Source organism: Pseudophryne corroboree, chromosome 1 (genome assembly GCF_028390025.1).
Source record: "Pseudophryne corroboree isolate aPseCor3 chromosome 1, aPseCor3.hap2, whole genome shotgun sequence".
NCBI lineage: Eukaryota > Metazoa > Chordata > Amphibia > Anura > Myobatrachidae > Pseudophryne > Pseudophryne corroboree.
The window spans coordinates 201,273,505-201,293,612 of NC_086444.1; the positions used below are offsets into that span (position 1 = coordinate 201,273,505).

At 43.9% G+C, this 20,108-nt stretch overlaps 1 protein-coding gene across 1 annotated transcript in view; it reads right to left on the reverse strand.

Annotated features, from left to right (window-relative positions):
* The window catches only part of KIAA0825 (KIAA0825 ortholog), a 712,480-nt gene that overhangs the window by 367,295 nt on the left and 325,077 nt on the right, over positions 1-20,108 (reverse strand). Inside the window, exons 15-16 of the mRNA XM_063964012.1 lie at positions 11,303-11,530; positions 3,144-3,552 (exon numbers count right to left, since the gene is read on the reverse strand). Of these exons, the coding sequence (XP_063820082.1) occupies positions 3,144-3,552; positions 11,303-11,530 (637 nt within the window). The remainder of the gene's footprint in view (positions 1-3,143; positions 3,553-11,302; positions 11,531-20,108) is intronic.

The following is a 20,108-nucleotide window of genomic DNA, read 5'->3' on the forward strand; positions in this document are numbered from 1 at the left end:
ACCACTGCCTCGTCCGCCTACTCCCTACCTATACACAGAAGCTGAGAGCGGTTAAGCCTGTCGTCAAGACTGTTAAGAAATGGACCAACGAGGCTAAGATGAAGCTTCAGGCCTGCTTCGACTGCACGGAATGGGGGGTCTTCAAAGCCTCGGCAACCGACCTGAACAACCTGACAGACATTGTCACATCCTACATCAGCTACTGTGAGGACATGTGTGTACCTACCATGACTTACCGCATTTACAACAACAAGCCTTGGTTCAACGCCCAGCTCAGGCAACTTTAAAGAGGAGGTCTACAGCAGCGGTGACAGAGCACTATACAACCAAACTAGGAACTCTCTGACTAAAGAAATCAGGCTAGAAAGAAAGTGGTTCTCGGACAAGCTGACAAACGATCTCTCCACCAATTACCCAGTCTCTGTATGGAAAGGAATACAATCTATAACAAATTACAAGAAAACACCACCATGCACCAAGACCTAGAGACAAGGTGAACCACTTTTATTGCAGATTCACAAAAGAAGTCCCCTGCGATCCAAACAATCACCTCTATGATGCCCAGAACACCGACGGCCAACTCCAGGCACTGCAAGTCACCCAAGAAGAGGTGGAGGCACTGTTCAAAAGAGCCAAACCCAGGAAAGCTCTGGGTCCTGACGGAGTGTCACCATCTGCCTTGAGAGCATGTACGGGTCAGCTCGCCTCCATATTCACCAAGATCTTCAACAAATCAATGGAGCTACAGAAAGTCCCTTCCTACCTCAAAAGGTCCACTATCATCCCGGTCCCCAAGAAACCCCTTTATCACGAACCTGAACGACTACAGTCCGATAGCACTGACATCTTTGGTCATGAAAACATTCGAGCATCTGGTTTTGAATCACCTGAAAACTGTGACTGGCCCCCAACTGGACCCCCTACAGTTCGCCTATCGATCGAATCGGTGTGTCACGGATGCAGTCAACCTGGGCCTGCACTACATTTTACAGCACCTAGACATTCCCGGTACCTACGCGAGGGTCCTGTTTGTCGATTTCAGCTTGGCCTTCAATACAATTGTACCCAGCATCCTCCAACCCAAATTACTTCGCCTAGGGGTCCCAGAAGCTACCTGTTCCTGGATAGTAGAATTCCTGACAGATAGGACACAGGTGGTGAAAGCGGGGGAATTCACATTTCAAGCGCAGTCCATTAGTACAGGGGCCCCTCAGGGCTGTGTCCTCTCACCCCTGCTCTTCTCCCTGTACACAAATGACTGCACATCAGAGGTGCAATCAGTAAAGATCATCAAATTCGCCGACGACACCACCGTCATCGGCCTCATCATGGACGGGGACGAATCGGCCTATAGACTGGAGGTAGACCGGTTGGCCCAGTGGTGCAGCCACAACAACCTTGAGCTCAACCCCCTCAAAACTGTTGAGATGATAGTGGACTTGAGCTAGTACACCTCTGCTAACTATTGCTGACAGTGTGGTATCGCTAGTGGACTCCTTCAAGTTCCTAAGGACCACAATCTCCCGGGACCTTAAATGGGGTCCCACGCTGACGCCACTGCTGGGAAAGCGCAGCAGAGGTTGTTCTTCCTCAAGCAACTAAGGAAGTTCAACATCCCACAAAAGCTTCTGCTCCTCTTCTACTCCGCGATTGTGGAGTCGGTACTGTACTCTTCGATACTGGGTATGGTATGCTCTGCCAGCGCAAAGTACAGATGCAGGCTCCACAAGGTGGTCATAACCGCAGAGAAGATCATCGGGTCCAACCTTCCCTCAGTCCAGCACCTGTATCTGTCCAGAGATAAAAAGCGGGCAACGAAGATAGTAAAGGACCAGCTACACCCCGGGCACAGCATGTTTAACTTGCCTCCTTTAGGCAGGCATTACAGGGCAGACCCCGTCGGCTCCACCAGAATCCTCAAAAGTTTCTTTCCCCAAGCGGTCTGCCTGATGAACTCCTGAACACTGACTGACTAGACGTACATGTAACTCACTTATGTCACTGCAGTATGCCTATCTGTATGACTTTACTTTCACCCACCACCACCACTAACATCACCTGCTTATCTGTTACCTATTTAGTTGTTGTATAGCAAACCGAAGACAAATTCCTAGTATACGCTACATGGCCAATAAACCTGATTCTGATGTGCTAAATTTAGCACATCTACGATCAACTCTGAATTACCCCCTTGCTATATTGTACATAAGGCAACACCTTTTGTTGCAGGTAGGTATTTGAAAATAATATGCTATAATATATAGACTGTCTTTAGACATACAGGCATACTAACAATTTAGCAAAACTATAAAATAGACATAATTTCTATTTAATACCAACACACTTCAAACAATGTATTTTAAATGACTACTGTATAATTATTCAATTGTTGTTTATAGGATATTCAATATACAAATACAGGTTGAGTATCCCATATCCAAATATTCCGAAATACGGAATATTCCGAAGTACGGACTTTTTTGAGTGAGAGTGAGATAGTGAAACCTTTGTTTTTTGATGGCTCAATGTACACAAACTTTGTTTAATATACAAAGTTATTAAAAATATTGTATTAAATGACCTGCAGGCTGTGTGTATAAGGTGTATATGAAACATAAATGAATTGTGTGAATGCACACACACTGTTTAATGCACAAAGTTATAAAAAAATATTGGCTAAAATGACCTTCAGGCTGTGTGTATAAGGTGTATATGAAACATAAATACATTCTGTGCTTAGATTTAGGTCCCATTACCATGATATCTCATTATGGTATGCAATTATTCCAAAATACGGAAAAATACCATATCCAAAATACCTCTGGTCCCAAGCATTTTGGATAAGGGAGACTCAACCTGTAATATTATTACCTATAGCAGACCCATTGCCCATTTTATTCATGTGTTTACGTTTTTTACTATTTCTCTTTTCTCATAGAAAATGTAAAATATAATGTTCATAACAAATAGATCATTGTATCAGAAATAAAGAAAAATTCATACACCCAAATATATGAAAAAAATTAAATGGCAAGGAACTGATCATTTCATTTAGTTTAAAATGTAGACATTTCAACCATGTTTCTATACTACAAGAGTCTACTTTTAGCTCATCATTCTAGATAACATTAAATTAATCTTACCCCTCTGAGCTCAGAACTTTAGCTTTCAGCACCTGGTTCTCAATCCACTTTGGTTGATGTTTCTCAATGTCTTCAAATACTCTTTGCGTCTCATCTTTGGCTTTACTGGTCTCGATTCCAATGGACCTTTCTAAGCACCGACACACTACAGAGAGATTCTCTTTACTCCACTGAGACTGCGTAGAACCTGTCATCTGTTCTATGGCTTTTTCATCTTCTAGTATATGACAAATAATACCAATTACGTTCCATACAAGTATTCCTGTAGCCTTATATACAGAGTTCTGCTCTGATATTTTTCTCTCTGAGAATAAGTAAAATGACTTTATTGGGGGAGGCAGGCATGCAATTATTGAAGGTAGCTTGCCGATCACAATGTAGACTGCTTCAGCTGTCAATCCTGTGAAGTCTTCAACATGAAAAGGAAAAAAGAAATAATTAATATTTTTCTGCTATATTCAAGCTACACAAGAATCACTTATTTTGCAAAATAAACTACTTATCAACTATAGTCAACTGAAAACATTGACTAAATACAATGTGATGTGCTATAACCCATAGTGCCAAATGATTTTTGCTTTTGATTTTCCAAACTGCGCTAGAAAAGTTACAATCTGATTGGCTGTTACAGGCATCTGAGATTGTTAAGATGGACTTTTTCCATTGTACCATGCATTGAATACAGTAGATACTACTTCTACACTGGAATATTGTTTGCCTTTCTTCTTTGCAGAGTGGGTGGTGTGTTGTTAGTGTTGTCCAGCATATATACTTTAATTTTCCATATCGTATTCCACGGTGTGCCCTGATTGTGATGAGGCATATGTAATGTCTTTTTTCCATAGGATATCACGGAATTATCCCCAGCAGACTACTTTAACCTCAGGTATGAGACTTTTTACAGACAGATTGCCCCAGTCACAGTACTGTAAGAAATAATGGAAAACACAGCTGATACAGTAACGTTTGCCTTTACCAAGTCTGTCCATACAGTATAATAACGCTATCACTTTCAAAATCAATGGTTTGAAATAATGTGACGTTCTTGAATGGCTGACTACAGACACATTTCTAACACAAAGTCATTTGTAAGTTTCTTTATACAATTTAGCATATACTTTGACACAGTTGGTTAAGCAGTAAGCTAACGCCACCACAGATGCGATTTTTGACTGTATGTGAAAAAATATGGGAAAGGATGCTAATGTAACAGCCGCTGGGATTTGTATAGAGATACCCGCCACAGCCTATGCCAATGCCCTCAACTGCATACACACTGGCAGCATCAACGCAGATCCGGGAAACATCGACTCAACAGAGTCTATGGCTACTCAGAATGGCCACCGTAACCGAGACACTGGAGACGTGTTTTCTGCCTACAGGATCGCAGTTGGCGGCTGATATATGCCATGAAAACAGTTCAGACATGCATCGTCTTCCTGTTAACGCACACAAAACTTCTGCTCCCTGTCAATCACTTGTGAATGAATCCTCACTGTGACTGTAACTGCAATTCAATTGCCGTGCTTGTGCACTTTGGCAGTGATGCATGTGCAGATTATTATAATCGCTTAGCTGCATGAACATGGGAATAGCATACAACTATGAATCAGGCCCAGATTAGTTATAAAACAACCCATGGCTTGTGCACAAATGAGAAGCATATCTTTATCGCATCACATTAAAACACTTCTACAGCATTACTGCAGTAAAGTTCCTAAAATGATACAGGCTCTTTATTATTGTAATGGAATAATGTTTCTCTAGCTGTATATAACCACCATACATCACAGTGAGGCATATTAAGCACATTCCTCACAGAAAAGTTGACAAAGTAGAGCGACACAATAGAAATGCCTCCTAAGTGAAGTCGGTGAAGAATATAAGAACATAAAGAAAGCCATTATTGGTGATATTATAAACATACATACTGCATATTCTCAGAATAAATATGCTTTTCTATTGGAATTTAAATGGACAGACTGATGCAATAAAAAAAATGGAACAATAGTGTAGATTTGAATCCATTAAACACATAATTAAAGAGATAAGTGCTTACAACAGTGACAAGAACACAATTTCCCCACTAAATGTGAAGTACATCTCTATAGAAGAGATGTGTCTATAGAGGTCTCTGTACAGAAGGTTCTATCATGAATGTTCCCATTTTGCAGCAGGAGATAGGGCCTTGTCAAACACTCAATAAGGCGTTCAGTATATCATGTCTCCGTTCACAATGCCAACATTCATTAAGGCAACATGAGAATGTAAACATGGTCGAAATTTAATATGTTGACATGTTTATAATGTGGACATTGACCATGTTGATATCCAGCATGTTGACACCGAAGTCAGATTGTTTGGTCTCAAGGTTGAAATTGTAGCTCCAGGACTCAACCCCACTGCTGATCGACAGAGTTGGAGCAGCCACAATCAAACCTGGCCAGCATGTTGCGGCATCAAGTCACTAGAGCCTCCTTCTGCTCTTGGGTCAGCTGATGGGGCACCCAGCCTGCAGAAACCATGCTCAGGCCAAGCTTTTCATGGAGTATTAAGTGGACTGATTCCGATGAGATGCCTATCTCCTTCTCTGATTGGGCCACAGTCACCCTGGTGTCCTCCTCAACTGTGGCCTGCACGGCAGCAACATTGTCCTTGGGGATGGTGGACACAGGTCGGCTGCAGCGCTCATCTTCCAAGGGGTGTCTTCCACGCTGAAATTCTGCAAACCACTCAAACACAGTGGTTCAGGGTGATGCTTTCTCCCCAAAAGCAGCTTGCAGTCAGTCAAAACTCTGCTGCTGTCGCAGACCACTATTGTAGTAGTAGAAGATAATGGCTCTCCAGTAGCCTCTGTTGTGTTCATGAAGGAAGTGAACATGCTGACTTCTTCTGTGTGCAGTGCTGCCTATATACGGTTCTGTGCCTTAACATTTCACAAGTCAGCGATTACAGTTCACAACCAGTCAGATTGAGTCTACTCTACCTGTGCACTGCACATCTGGGAAATTGTTGCACACCCCTCATATATTTTGTGTTTAGCACCCAAAGAATCACCTTGTCTTGTATTTAACAACATTTTGTTTTTTTTTTTGTTGTTGTTGTGATAACTAGTGCATTCTTAGGCTGCTTTATCTACATCAGGAGCGACTTCATGTCCATTTTTATTATTGTTCAAACTTGATCACAAAACACAAAAAAACACAAAACACAAAAAAAAGCAAAATGATTTGAGAAATGGAATGCAAAGATTGAACAGATAAAAACACATATTCAAACCCTAACTTTCACACAGAAATTAAATATATTTGTAGAATAGCAGAAACACTTGTTAATGAACCAAAATAAATTTCAAGTTAAAAAGTTGTACCCAATTGTAGCGCAATGTGATTTACATTTTACATGACATGCTAAAACCTCCATTTTAAAATGAAGCGAGCCAGGCGAGGGAACACGGTGCACTAATTGGGGTTCCCTGTCACTTTACAAAGAAAACTACACCAAACAAAAGTAAAATAACTCATGTCGACCTTTTTCCATGTCGACCTTGTTCATGTCGACCTAATGACCATGTCGACCTAGTCACCCTGTCGACCTAGTGCATGTCGACCAAATGACTATCGACCTAAATCTTGTTGATCTAATGACCCATACCCCTCCAGCCTGAAGGAAAGACTAAAAATGTAGTTTACCAGAAAGTCCTTCAACACTACAGATATAGGCCCTCATTCTGAGTTGTTCGCTCGCTAGCTGCTTTTAGCAGCCATGCAAACGCTAAGCCGCCACCCTCTGGGAGTGTATCTTAGCTTAGCAGAAGTGCAAACGAAAGGATCGCAGAGCGGCTACAAAATAATTTTGTGCAGTTTCAGAGTAGCTCCAGACCTACTCTTAGCTTGCGATCACTTCAGACTATTCAGTTCCTGTTTTGACGTCACGAACACGCCCTGCGTTCGGCCAGCCACGCCTGCATTTTTATCTGGCACGCCTGCGTTTTTCCGCACACTCCCTGAAAATGGACAGTTGACACCCAGAAACACCCACTTCCTGTCAATCACTCTGCGGCCAGCAGTGCGACAGAAAAGCTTCGCTAGACCTTGTGTGAAACTACATCGTTCGTTGTAGTAGTACGACGCATACGCATGCGCAGAAGTGCCGATTTTTTGCCTGATCGCTGTGCTGCGACCGAAAGTAGCTAGCGAACAACTCGGAATGACCCCCATAAGCACGGAAATATTTGAAATTCCATAGCAAAGCACAGGTATTCAGCTAGTATATATTATTTATATACACTGCTCAAAAAAATAAAGGGAACACTAAAATAACACATCCTAGATCTGAATGAATGAAATATTCTTATTAAATACTTTGTTCTTTACATAGTTGAATGTGCTGACAACAAAATCACACAAAAATTATCAATGGAAATCAAATTTATTAACCCATGGAGGTCTGGATTTGGAGTCACCCTCAAAATTAAAGTGGAAAAACACACTACAGGCTGATCCAACTTTGATGTAATGTCCTTAAAACAAGTCAAAATGAGGCTCAGTAGTGTGTGTGGCCTCCACGTGCCTGTATGACCTCCCTACAACCCACACAAGTGGCTCAGGTAGTGCAGCTCATCCAGGATGGCACATCAATGCGAGCTGTGGCAAGAAGGTTTTCTGTGTCTGTCAGCGTAGTGTCCAGAGCATGGAGGCGCTACCAGGAGACAGGCCAGTACATCAGGAGACGTGGAGGAGGCCGTAGGAGGGCAACAACCCAGCAGCAGGACCGCTACCTCTGCCTTTGTGCAAGGAGCAACTGGAGGAACACTGCCAGAGCCCTGCAAAATGACCTCAGGAAAGCCACAAATGTGCATGTGTCTACTCAAACGATCAGAAACAGACTCCATGAGGGTGGTATGAGGGCCCGACATCCACAGGTGGGGGTTATGCTTACAGCCCAACACCGTGCAGGACATTTGGCATTTTCCAGAGAACACCAAGATTGGCAAATTCGCCACTGGCGCCCTGTGCTCTTCACAGATGAAAGCAGGTTCTCACTGAGCACATGTGAGACGTGACAGAGTCTGGAGATGCCAAGGAGAACGTTCTGCTGCCTGCAACATCCTCCAGCATGACCGGTTTGGCAGTGGGTCAGTAATGGTGTGGGGTGGCATTTCTTTGGGGGCCGCACAGCCCTCCATGTGCTCGCCAGAGGTAGCCTGACTGCCATTAGGTACCGAGATGAGATCATCAGACCCCTTGTGAGATGCTGTTGCGGTTGGCCCTGGGTTCCTCCTAATGCAAGACAATGCTAGACCTCATGTGGCTGGAGTGTGTCAGCAGTTCCTGCAAGACGAAGGCATTGATGCTATGGACTGGCCCGCCCGTTCCCCAGACCTGAATCCAATTGAGCACATATGGGACATCATGTCTCGCTCCATCCACCAACGCTACGTTGCACCACAGACTGTCCAGGAGTTGGCGGATGTTTTAGTCCAGGTCTGGGAGGAGATCCTTCAGGAAACCATCCGCCACCTCATAAGGAGCATGCCCAGGCGTTGTTGGGAGGTCATACAGGCACGTGGAGGCCACACACACTACTGAGCCTCATTTTGACTTGTTTTAAGGACATTACATCAAAGTTGGATCAGCCTGTAGTGTGTTTTTCCACTTTAATTTTGAGGGTGACTCCAAATCCAGACCTCCATGGGTTAATAAATTTGATTTCCATTGATAATTTTTGTGTAATTTTGTTGTCAGCACATTCAACTATGTAAAGAACAAAGTATTTAATAAGAATATTTCATTCATTCAGATCTAGGATGTGTTATTTTAGTGTTCCCTTTATTTTTTTGAGCAGTGTATATGTATATATATATATATATATATATATATATATACATACACACAAAAGTATTTAGCCAAACCCCGTTAATTATTGACCTGTTAATTATTGAATTCAGGTGTTTCAGTCAGACCCGTTGCCACAAGTGTACAAAATCAAGCATCTAGCCATGCATTTTCTATTTGCAAACATTTGTAATACAAAATGGGTCATTCTGAAGAGCTCGGTGACTTCAAGCTTGGTACTGTGATAGGATGCCACCTTTGCAATAAGACAGCTCGTGAAATGTCATTCCTGCTGGATAGTCCACGATTAACTGTAAGTGATTTTATTAGAAAATGGAATCATTGAGGAACAACAGCAACCCAGTCACAAAACGGAAGACAATGTCAAATCACAGAGCGGGGTCAATGACTACTAAGGCGCATGGTGCGTAAAAGTCTCTGATGCTCTGCTGATTCCATAGCTGAAGAGTTTTGAACTTCCACTGGCATCAATGTTAGCACAAAAACTGTGCAGCAGGAGCTTAATGGAATGGGTTTCCATGGCCGAGCAGCTGCATTCAAGCCTCACATCACCAAGTCCAATGCCAAGCGTCGGATGGAGTGGTGTAAAGTACACAGACACTGAACTGTGGAGCAGTGGAAATGTGTCCTGTGGAGTGACGAATCATGCTTCTCTGGCAGACAGATGGGCGAGTTTGGGTTTGGCGGATGCTGGGAGGAAGTTACCTGCCTGACTGCATTATGCCAACTGTGAAGTTTAGTGGAGGAGGGATAATAGTATGGGGATTTTTTGGAGGTTTGGACTAGACCCATTACCTCCAGTGAAGGGCAATCTTAAAGTTTACGCATAGAAAAACATTTTGGACAATGCTATGCCTCCAACTTTGTGGCAATAGTTTGGGGAAGACCCTTTTGTATTCCAACATAACTGTGACCCATTGCACAAAGCAAGGACTATAAAGACATGGGTTGATGAGTTCAGTGTGGAAGAATTTGAATGCCTCAACCCCATCGATCACCTTTGGGATGAACTGGAACGGAGATTGCCAGCCAGGCCTAGTCGTTCAACATCAGTACCTGACCATATCAATGCTCTACAGAATGATGGGCACAAATTCCCACAGAAACACTCCAAAATCTTGTGGAAAGCTTTCCAAGAAGAGTGGAAGCTGTTATAGCTGCAAAAGGGGGACCAACTCCATATTAAGGGGGACCAACTCCATATTAAAGTATACATATTTGAATACAATGTCATTACAGTCCCTGTTGGTGTAATGGTCAGGTATTTAAATTATTTTGTCCATACTGTATTGTGTGTATATATAGCAATGTCGTAACTATAGCTGGAACAACAAAAGTGTTTAAAGGAATCCATATTGGTCCCTCTCATAGTAAGTCAGATATGATTAGGCAAAAAAGTGGGCAATAGAATTTAGCAGGAGTGTACACATTGGGGGTCATTCCGAGTTGTTCGCTCGTTATTTTTTTCTCGCAACGGAGCGATTAGTCGCTAATGCGCATGCGCAATGTCCGCAGTGCGACTGCGCCAAGTAAATTTGCTATGCAGTTAGGTTTTTTACTCACGGCATTACGAGGTTTTTTCTTCGTTCTGGTGATCGTAATGTGATTGACAGGAAGTGGGTGTTTCTGGGCGGAAACTGGCCGTTTTATGGGAGTGTGTGAAAAAACGCTACCGTTTCTGGGAAAAACGCGGGAGTGGCTGGAGAAACGGAGGAGTGTCTGGGCGAACGCTGGGTGTGTTTGTGACGTCAAACCAGGAACGAAACTGACTGAACTGATCGCAGATGCCGAGTAAGTCTGGAGCTACTCAGAAACTGCTAAGAAGTGTCTATTTGCAATTCTGCTAATCTTTCGTTCGCAATTTTGATAAGCTAAGATTCACTCCCAGTAGGCGGCGGCTTAGCGTGTGCAAAGCTGCTAAAAGCAGCTTGCGAGCGAACAACTCGGAATGACCCCCACTGTCCAGTGATCTTTAACAAATGGATAAAGACACAATTGTGGGGAGGAAGTTGTAATCCTGAACATGAACCACATTGTCTAAACATTCTGGGCTTGATTCAGTGTACGCAAGTGCGCTCTGCGGAGAGAAGTCGCAATTTTAGCTACTGTATATGGGACTTTAAGAAAGTACAGAGTGATTCACAGTTTAATACATCTCAGTTGCATCCTTGTTTGCAGCTAAATCGGTGTAACTGGGTATTTAAATGTAGGACAAGAGTGCTGTGGGCGTGGAGACAGCATTGCAGGGGCTGAATCATATCTGTAGCTTACATGTGCAAGTAAACGTGAAAAAGCTCTTACTTTTTGAAGATTTCTTTGGCTCTTTTCCCACTGGGGTGGTGAAGTTCCATTTCTCTGGCAATGCCTTCAGCAGGACATCAGGAACATTGTGATGGTTTGAAATGGTAAAATCATGATCGGTGGGATCAAAGGAGCTGATGAATGAGGTAATCTGATTCACCAAGCCTTTCACTGATCTTACCAGGGTTGTTCTTAAATATCGGAGCACTACATTTCTAGTGGTATGTGCTAGGAAAAAATACAAAGTAAAAAGGGATATATAGTCAAAAGCTTCTAGACACAACTCATTTATTTATTCATTGATGTAAAATGTAGACATGAGCAGCAAAGTTGGAGATAGTTATGTAACACTTGAATAAGATGCGCTAGGTCATACTGTAGTGGTTAGTATAGCTGCTTTGATGATCTTGAGCATTGAGTTTGAATCTAACCAGGGTCCAATCTGCATGGAATGTGCACATCCTCACTATGTTGGCTTGGGTTTCCCTCTTATCCTCTGATTTTCTCCTGTGGTCCAAAAACATACTGCTAGAGCCGCAGTGGTTCTCAAACTTTTTAAAATCATGGCGCTATAGAGTATCAGAATTTTTTTTACCACACCCCTAGGCCAAAAGTTTCTCATATTATATTAAATTAAGTAAAATGTGTTGATTTCATCCTTGGGTTAATTTATATGGTGAGGGACGGAATTTGCTTCTGTTTGTCCACATAGTTTATGATTGTTAGGCACAAGTACTGATTTGCCAGTTACATTGACCATAAATAATTTGAATTGGTCCTGGGCCACCAACCAATGGCACCCCTTCAAGGGCCCCCAGGCACCTCAGGGTGCCACAACACCCAGTTTGGGAACCACTGTGCTAGGCTAGCAAAAACTAAGCTGTGTGTGTCTGTAACAGAGAAATAAGACTGTAAGGACTGCTGACATTCTAAGTTATGTTAGTATGCCTACGTTGTGCAACACTGATGTCCATTTGTCCTTACCACAGTCAAAATTAATGTGGGATTCTGGAAACAAACTCAGAGAATGCATACACAATTTTGGGATAAAAACAATATCATAGGGGAAGAGACAGGACATCCAGAAGCGTTACATAAAACACAACAACATTCAGGAACATGGGTTTCCTTCAGCTAGAGGGCTGACCAAGTCACAGGGAGGACTCTGTATGGGGAGGGACGGTGGAGATGCATACACAATTTCTAAAAAAAAAAATGTCCCTGCATACATAACTTGAAAATACTGAACAATTGGAAAAGAACTAAAAAAGTTTAAAACCCTGGCTGTAATTGAAGCGGAATCCGACTCCATTCCTGCAATGTTATGCTGCCACTGGGCTTTCTCTCTTCAAACACCATGGCTATATCTCTCAGTTTTATATATGTATGTATCTATATGTATGCATCTATACAAATGTGTCTGTATATGAAATGCTACGCTACAGTGTTTTCCTAGAAAACACGGTAACGTACCATTCCGTATGCAGATACAGGCGCGGTCACACACAGAATACAGGCATGCCACATAGCATTTTGATCAGCATAGTCTGCATGTTCATCTTATTCACATAGCAATATGAATTAGACGCACTTTCAGAAAAAAAAGACGCCCTATGCGAATGGAGTTGCACTGGACCTGTCAGCTCACTCATGCCAGGCATCTACGCGTGGCGTATTGACGCAAGATGTATGAGGACACATTTGTATGTGTATTCCTTGAGTGCTCCATTACCTGAAAGCCTGATTTGTTTATACAACTACTGTATCTCCCATATCTTTTAATTGATGTCACTGCTGTTTTTGATGTTTCTACGTTGTACTTGTAAAAGTTGACTCACTGATCCCAGCCAGTGTGATAGTTCTTTACTTTATATTACATTTTGGCTTTGTTGTTCTTGTTGTACTTTATGCAAAACTTCTAAATAAAACTCAATTTAAAATAGAACTCCAGCAGTAAATCTTTCTACTCATGTGCACTGCTCTAATATTCTCCATGTCCTAAAATATCCTCAGGTGGCTAGCACAGAAAAATGATCATAAAGCATTTCTTCTCCCAAAACATGGATTTGTTAAGCTGGTCATAAACTGTTCCATACACCATTTGGTTCGAGCACAACCATGCTGGATCCCATAGGAACAATTAACCCAATTGGACACTGACTTCATAAAGAGTCAGGTGTAATCAACGTGTGAACACATTTTTATGATCAATGATTGTCAGGATCCATATACATTCTAATAAGTAGGCTATGTTGAAAATGAGCTAATTCGTTATCAAAACTGCAGCTTGTGGGCACCTTAAAGCAAATGGCCTAATATCACCTTGTGTGGTCGCCACAAAAATTATGCTTGATAATGATCCTCACCAAAAAGATCATTATTAGGCATGGAGAATAAAAATCAGAAGATGACTGAGGACGATTGTGCCTTCACCTATATTTCTATCATTACATTTCAGTCTTGTCAATCCACCATTTGTCTATTGAGCCTGTCAGAATTAACCCTTTGTAACCTGGATTGTATTTATGTCAAAACAGCTGAAAGCAAGTAGAGCATATTAGTAACCTGTGCGCAGTGCACTGACAAGTGTCAGATGTTTTACAGTTGACCCAACCTGCTTCCGAACCTTTCCCCTAATCACACTATGGGCGGGATGTACTAAAGGGAAAATGCGGTAAAAACCCCATTGGGGGGTTTTACCACATTTTCATATGTACAAAGACCCGGCCGCCGGGTTTTCGCCGCCAAGGGTATCGCCATCTTTTGATGGCGATACCCTATAGAAGCCTATAGGCTTCTTTCACACCCACCGCCGCTGAGCACCACACTCGCCGACCAGCGCCGCACCCGCCTCACCTGCGTCCAGGTGCCGCTCCTCGATCCCCAGCTCCTTCTCCCCAGCAGCACAGCCATTTCTCCTTCCAGTTGCAGGGGGTACGAGCAGGGCCGGTGCTAGGATTCTAGGCGCCCTAGGCAAAGCTTCAAAAACACCCCAATGCATCTACATAAACCCATACGTATGTGTTTGCCAAAGTTTATGACAACGGGATGTGTCATTTTTCATATGCGCCAGCTGTCTGTAAATGTGTTACACTTTATTGCACCACCAGAGCTCCATATATACCCATTTACCTTTGTCCCCCTCAAAACCATTTAGCAATTCACCCCCCACTCAGCATTCATTAGCTAACCTCATAAAACACCTATTAACCCATTCCTCTCCAGGAATTCATGAATCAATTCACCATCCCAGAACCCATTAACACATTCATCCACACTATCAGCACCCATTAATAGTTCCACCTAGCACCTATTAATACATTCACTCTGAGCACCCATTAACCCCCCTCTCACAGCACCGATTAACCTCAATCACACACCGACTCACAAATAGCCTCAGTGGGCCACTCCCTCAGGTACCAGTGCCCCTAGGCAGCTGCCTAAAGCTGCCTAATGGATGAGCCGGCCCTGACAGGGCCGTCTTTTCGTATGGGCTCAATGGGCTCTTGCCCAAGGGCCCCAGGAGTATAAGGGCCCTAGACTGATAGCTGAGGATCCCCTCTTTCCAGGGGTACCAGATTTTTGAAAATCGGCCCTGGGGAACCAGAGATATCAGACTTGAAAGCAGTGGTCCCCATCCAAGCCTGTTAATTGCTCTTCCCAGCCAGATATCTCAGGTTCTGTCTGACTTAGAGTTTTTCTGAGGCTATAATCCTAAAGCTGCGACTCTCCCCTTTTGGTGGACACTGGCAGCTTGTCTTTACTATGCCCAGGACCAGAGATATCAGCCTTCCAGCAGCTGGTCCCTGCTCCAGCTCCACACGCCTAATATGCAGTTTTATATTTTCATTGGTGAATTGCTCTGTCTCCTGAACTCTGATCCCCAAGTCCCCAGAACCTTCTGAAAGATGGGACTCTCTAGGTTTTTATCCCATTCAAAGCTAAGAAATAACTTTTCAGGAACTTGAGATATCTGCAGTCAAGCAAGCTGCCCTCCCACCGAAAATTGATAAATATTAATGCCACTCCACTATCCACCCCTCCTCTATGTATTAAACTCTCCTACCACCCTGGAAGTCATGTACCAGGGCTTCTTCATTCAGCTCAATGCCCCTTCTACAGTTTAGCCCCATCTGTACAGTAAAGGAGTAATTAGCAGAAATTACTGCTCCAGGTCCTACATGCTGAGTGGAAGATAGAACACCCCCTACCACCCGCGGGACATCAAAGCTGGCACTGATAGCACCCCCCACCCCTACCATTGGAGGATGGGTAGGGGGCCCAGTGCATTGCTGTGCCCAGGGGCCTACACTACTGTTAAGACGGCCCTGGGCCCTGGGGAGGAGAAGGAGCCTGGGGACTTCGAGCAAACGTCACCTCCCAGGAATGAGAGGTGATGGACCCCACAGAGACCACCCGCAATCCTTCTCACAGGTATCGTGGGGGGTCTCTGTCACCGCATTGCGATGTTAATCACATATGTTAGTACATATGCGATTAGCTTTGCTGCGGTGGGCGGCGATGTATTTTAATACATCCCACCCTATAAGAGATGTACCCAACATTGATATTTATATGTGAAAATGTTACTGTCGCGTTGACTGTACTGTAGCTGGGATAATTTAATTTTTGTATAATCACAGCAATCATAAAATTGCAACTTTTAATTTATTTTTCTTAAATTCACTGTGGAGTTGCCACATCTAATTGAGAACTGAAAATATAACAGATCCATCTGTATATCTTCACACATATAAGCAGACACTTCCAAATCAGTAAAATACACCCTAATTGCTCTGTCTATTTGATTATTTTCCCCATTTACTAAATAAGCAGTACCTACTGTTAGGCATTGCATAAGTGGCACAATTACTACTACAGACCGTATAAATGTCCGTCATACGGGGGTATTAATACGTCACCGCTGTGTAAGGACTGACATGTAACAGCATGCATGCTGCTAAAGTTAACACACTGCAAGCCATCTGGGTTTGCATCTCTTGTAAATTAGACTGTGCTTTATGTTCTTCCATCTCATCGAAGCGGTGTTTGACTCACAGTAAACTGGAGTTGTGCCGCTTTGCATTTTCTAGTTCTGTGACAGCTGCTGCATCTCAACTCTACTTCTCTGACGGACTTGTTTCTGGCATGTGTATTGCATGCAGATGGGAATGCTGGTCATTTTACCAGATACGCTCGCTCACAGTATGACTCATGTGTCATTAGAGAATTACAAAGTTGTGCCACTTGACAGGATTTCAAGAGGTGCATTAGCGCTGCCTAAATAAACACGGCCACCAAGCTAAATTTATACCGTACACTGAAAGTTGGTTTTGTAATAAATACTTCTGTGTTTTATAAGGAGTTTCAACAAGTAACTAATTTGTTCTATCTAACCCTCACTTTCCTGACGGTATTTAATCCTCATATTACATATACACTGAAACACTTTACATATAATGGTTTAGCACTGTGCAAAATTTGGAGCAGTTTTTTATTAGTTTTGTTGTTAGTTATTAGTAAGGTATGAGTTACTTTATGTTGTTAGGTCATCCTGGGGCAGATGTATTAAGCCTGGAGAAGTGAGAAAGCAGTGAAAGAGCAGTGATAAGCGGAAGGTGATAATGCACCAGCCAATCAGCTTCAATATGTAAATTGACTGTTAGGAGCTGATTGGCTGGTGCCTTATCACCTTCCACTTATCACTGATTTATCACTTCTCCAGGCTTAATACATCTACCCAACTGTTACTTATGAGCAAATCACACAGGGGCTGATGCAGTGTTGAACGAAAGTCCGCTTGCAGAGCTGTATCTGGCAATTTTCTACACTGTGCATGCTCCGACACCAGGTACGGATGATGCAGAGCATTCCAGCCTCATCTCCATTTGTGACGGAGGTGAAAGTGAGCTGTAAAGCAGCGTTCGCACATAAGTGAGGGTGTGCCAGTAGAATTGCGAGCTACGCAGGGAGGAGTGCACGCATAAATACGCATGTTTTAATAAGAATTTACTTACCGATAATTCTATTTCTCGGAGTCCGTAGTGGATGCTGGGGTTCCTGAAAGGACCATGGGGAATAGCGGCTCCGCAGGAGACAGGGCACAAAAAGTAAAGCTTTAGGATCAGGTGGTGTGCACTGGCTCCTCCCCCTATGACCCTCCTCCAAGCCTCAGTTAGGATACTGTGCCCGGACGAGCGTACACAATAAGGAAGGATTTTGAATCCCGGGTAAGACTCATACCAGCCACACCAATCACACTGTACAACCTGTGATCTGAACCCAGTTAACAGTATGATAACAGCGGAGCCTCTGAAAAGATGGCTCACAACAATAATAACCCGATTTTTGTAACTATGTACAAGTATTGCAGATAATCCGCACTTGGGATGGGCGCCCAGCATCCACTACGGACTCCGAGAAATAGAATTATCGGTAAGTAAATTCTTATTTTCTCTATCGTCCTAGTGGATGCTGGGGTTCCTGAAAGGACCATGGGGATTATACCAAAGCTCCCAAACGGGCGGGAGAGTGCGGATGACTCTGCAGCACCGAATGAGAGAACTCCAGGTCCTCCTTAGCCAGGGTATCAAATTTGTAGGATTTTACAAACGTGTTTGCCCCTGACTAAGTAGCCGCTCGGCAAAGTTGTAAAGCCGAGACCCCTCGGGCAGCCGCCCAAGATGAGCCCACCTTCCTTGTGGAATGGGCATTTACATATTTTGGCTGTGGCAGGCCTGCCACAGAATGTGCAAGCTGAATTGTATTACACATCCAACTAGCAATAGTCTGCTTAGAAGCAAGAGCACCCAGTTTGTTGGGTGCATACAGGATAACAGCAAGTCAGTTTTCCTGACTCCAGCCGTTCTGGAACCTATATTTTCAGGGCCCTGACAACATCTAGCAACTTGGAGTCCTCCAAGTCCCTAGTAGGCGCAAGGCACCACAATAAGCTGGTTCAGGTGAAACACTGACACCACCTTAGGGAGAGAACTGGGGACGAGTCCGCAGCTCTGCCCTGTCCGAATGGACAAACAGATATGGGCTTTTTTGAGAAAAAAAAAAAAAAACCCACCAATTTGACACTCGCCTGGCCCAGGCCAGGGCCAAGAGCATGGTCACTTTTCATGTGAGATGCTTCAAATCCACAGATTTGACTGGTTTTAAACCAATGTGATTTGAGGAATCCCAGAACTACGTTGAGATCCCACAGTGCCACTGGAGGCACAAAAGGGGGTTGTATATGCAATACTCCCTTGACAAACTTCTGGACTTCAGGAACTGAAGCCAATTCTTTCTGGAAGAAAATCGACAGGGCCGAAATTTGAACCTTAATGGACCCCAATTTGAGGCCCATAGACACTCCTGTTTGCAGGAAATGCAGGAATCGACCGAGTTGAAATTTCTTCGTGGGGCCTTCCTGGCCTCACACCACGCAACATATTTTCGCCACATGTGGTGATAATGTTGTGCGGTCACCTCCTTCCTGGCTTTGACCAGGGTAGGAATGACCTCTTCCGGAATGCCTTTTTCCCTTAGGATCCGGCGTTCCACCGCCATGCCGTCAAACGCAGCTGCGGTAAGTCTTGGAACAGACATGGTACTTGCTGAAGCAAGTCCCTTCTTAGCGGCAGAGGCCATAAGTCCTCTGTGAGCATCTCTTGAAGTTCCGGGTACCAAGTCCTTCTTGGCCAATCCGGAGCCATGAGTATAGTTCTTACTCCTCTACGTCTTATAATTCTCAGTACCTTAGGTATGAGAAGCAGAGGAGGGAACACATACACCGACTGGTACACCCACGGTGTTACCAGAACGTCCACAGCTATTGCCTGAGGGTCTCTTGACCTGGCGCAATACCTGTCCCGTTTTTTGTTCAGACGGGACGCCATCATGTCCACCTTTGGTATTTCCCAACGGTTCACAATCATGTGGAAAAACTTCCCGATGAAGTTTCCACTCTCCCGGGTGGAGGTCGTGCCTGCTGAGGAAGTCTGCTTCCCAGTTTCCATTCCCGGAATGAAACACTGCTGACAGTGCTATCACATGATTTTCCGCCCAGCGAAAAGTCCTTGCAGTTTTTGCCATTGCCCTCCTGCTTCTTGTGCCGCCCTGTCTGTTTACGTGGGCGACTGCCGTGATGTTTTTCCCACTGGATCAATACCGGCTGACCTTGAAGCAGAGGTCTTGCTAAGCTTAGAGCATTATAAAATTACCCTTAGCTCCAGTATATTTATGTGGAGAAAAGTCTCCAGACTTGATCACACTCCCTGGAAATTTTTTCCTTGTGTGACTGCTCCCCAGCCTCTCGGGCTGGCCTCCGTGGTCACCAGCATCCAATCCTGAATGCCGAATCTGCGGCCCTCTAGAAGATGAGCACTCTGTAACCACCACAGGAGAGACACCCTTGTCCTTGGATATAGGGTTATCCGCTGATGCATCTGAAGATGCGATCCGGACCATTTGTCCAGCAGATCCCACTGAAAAGTTCTTGCGTGAAATCTGCCGAATGGAATTGCTTCGTAGGAAGCCACCATTTTTACCAGGACCCTTGTGCAATGATGCACTGACACTTTTCCTGGTTTTAGGAGGTTCCTGACTAGCTCGGATAACTCCCTGGCTTTCTCTTCCGGGAGAAACACCTTTTTCTGGACTGTGTCCAGAATCATCCCTAGGCACAGCAGACGTGTCGTCGGGATCAGCTGCGATTTTGGAATATTTAGAATCCACCCGTGCTGTTGTAGCAGTATCCGAGATAGTGCTACTCCGACCTCCAACTGTTCCCTGGACTTTGCCCTTATCAGGAGAT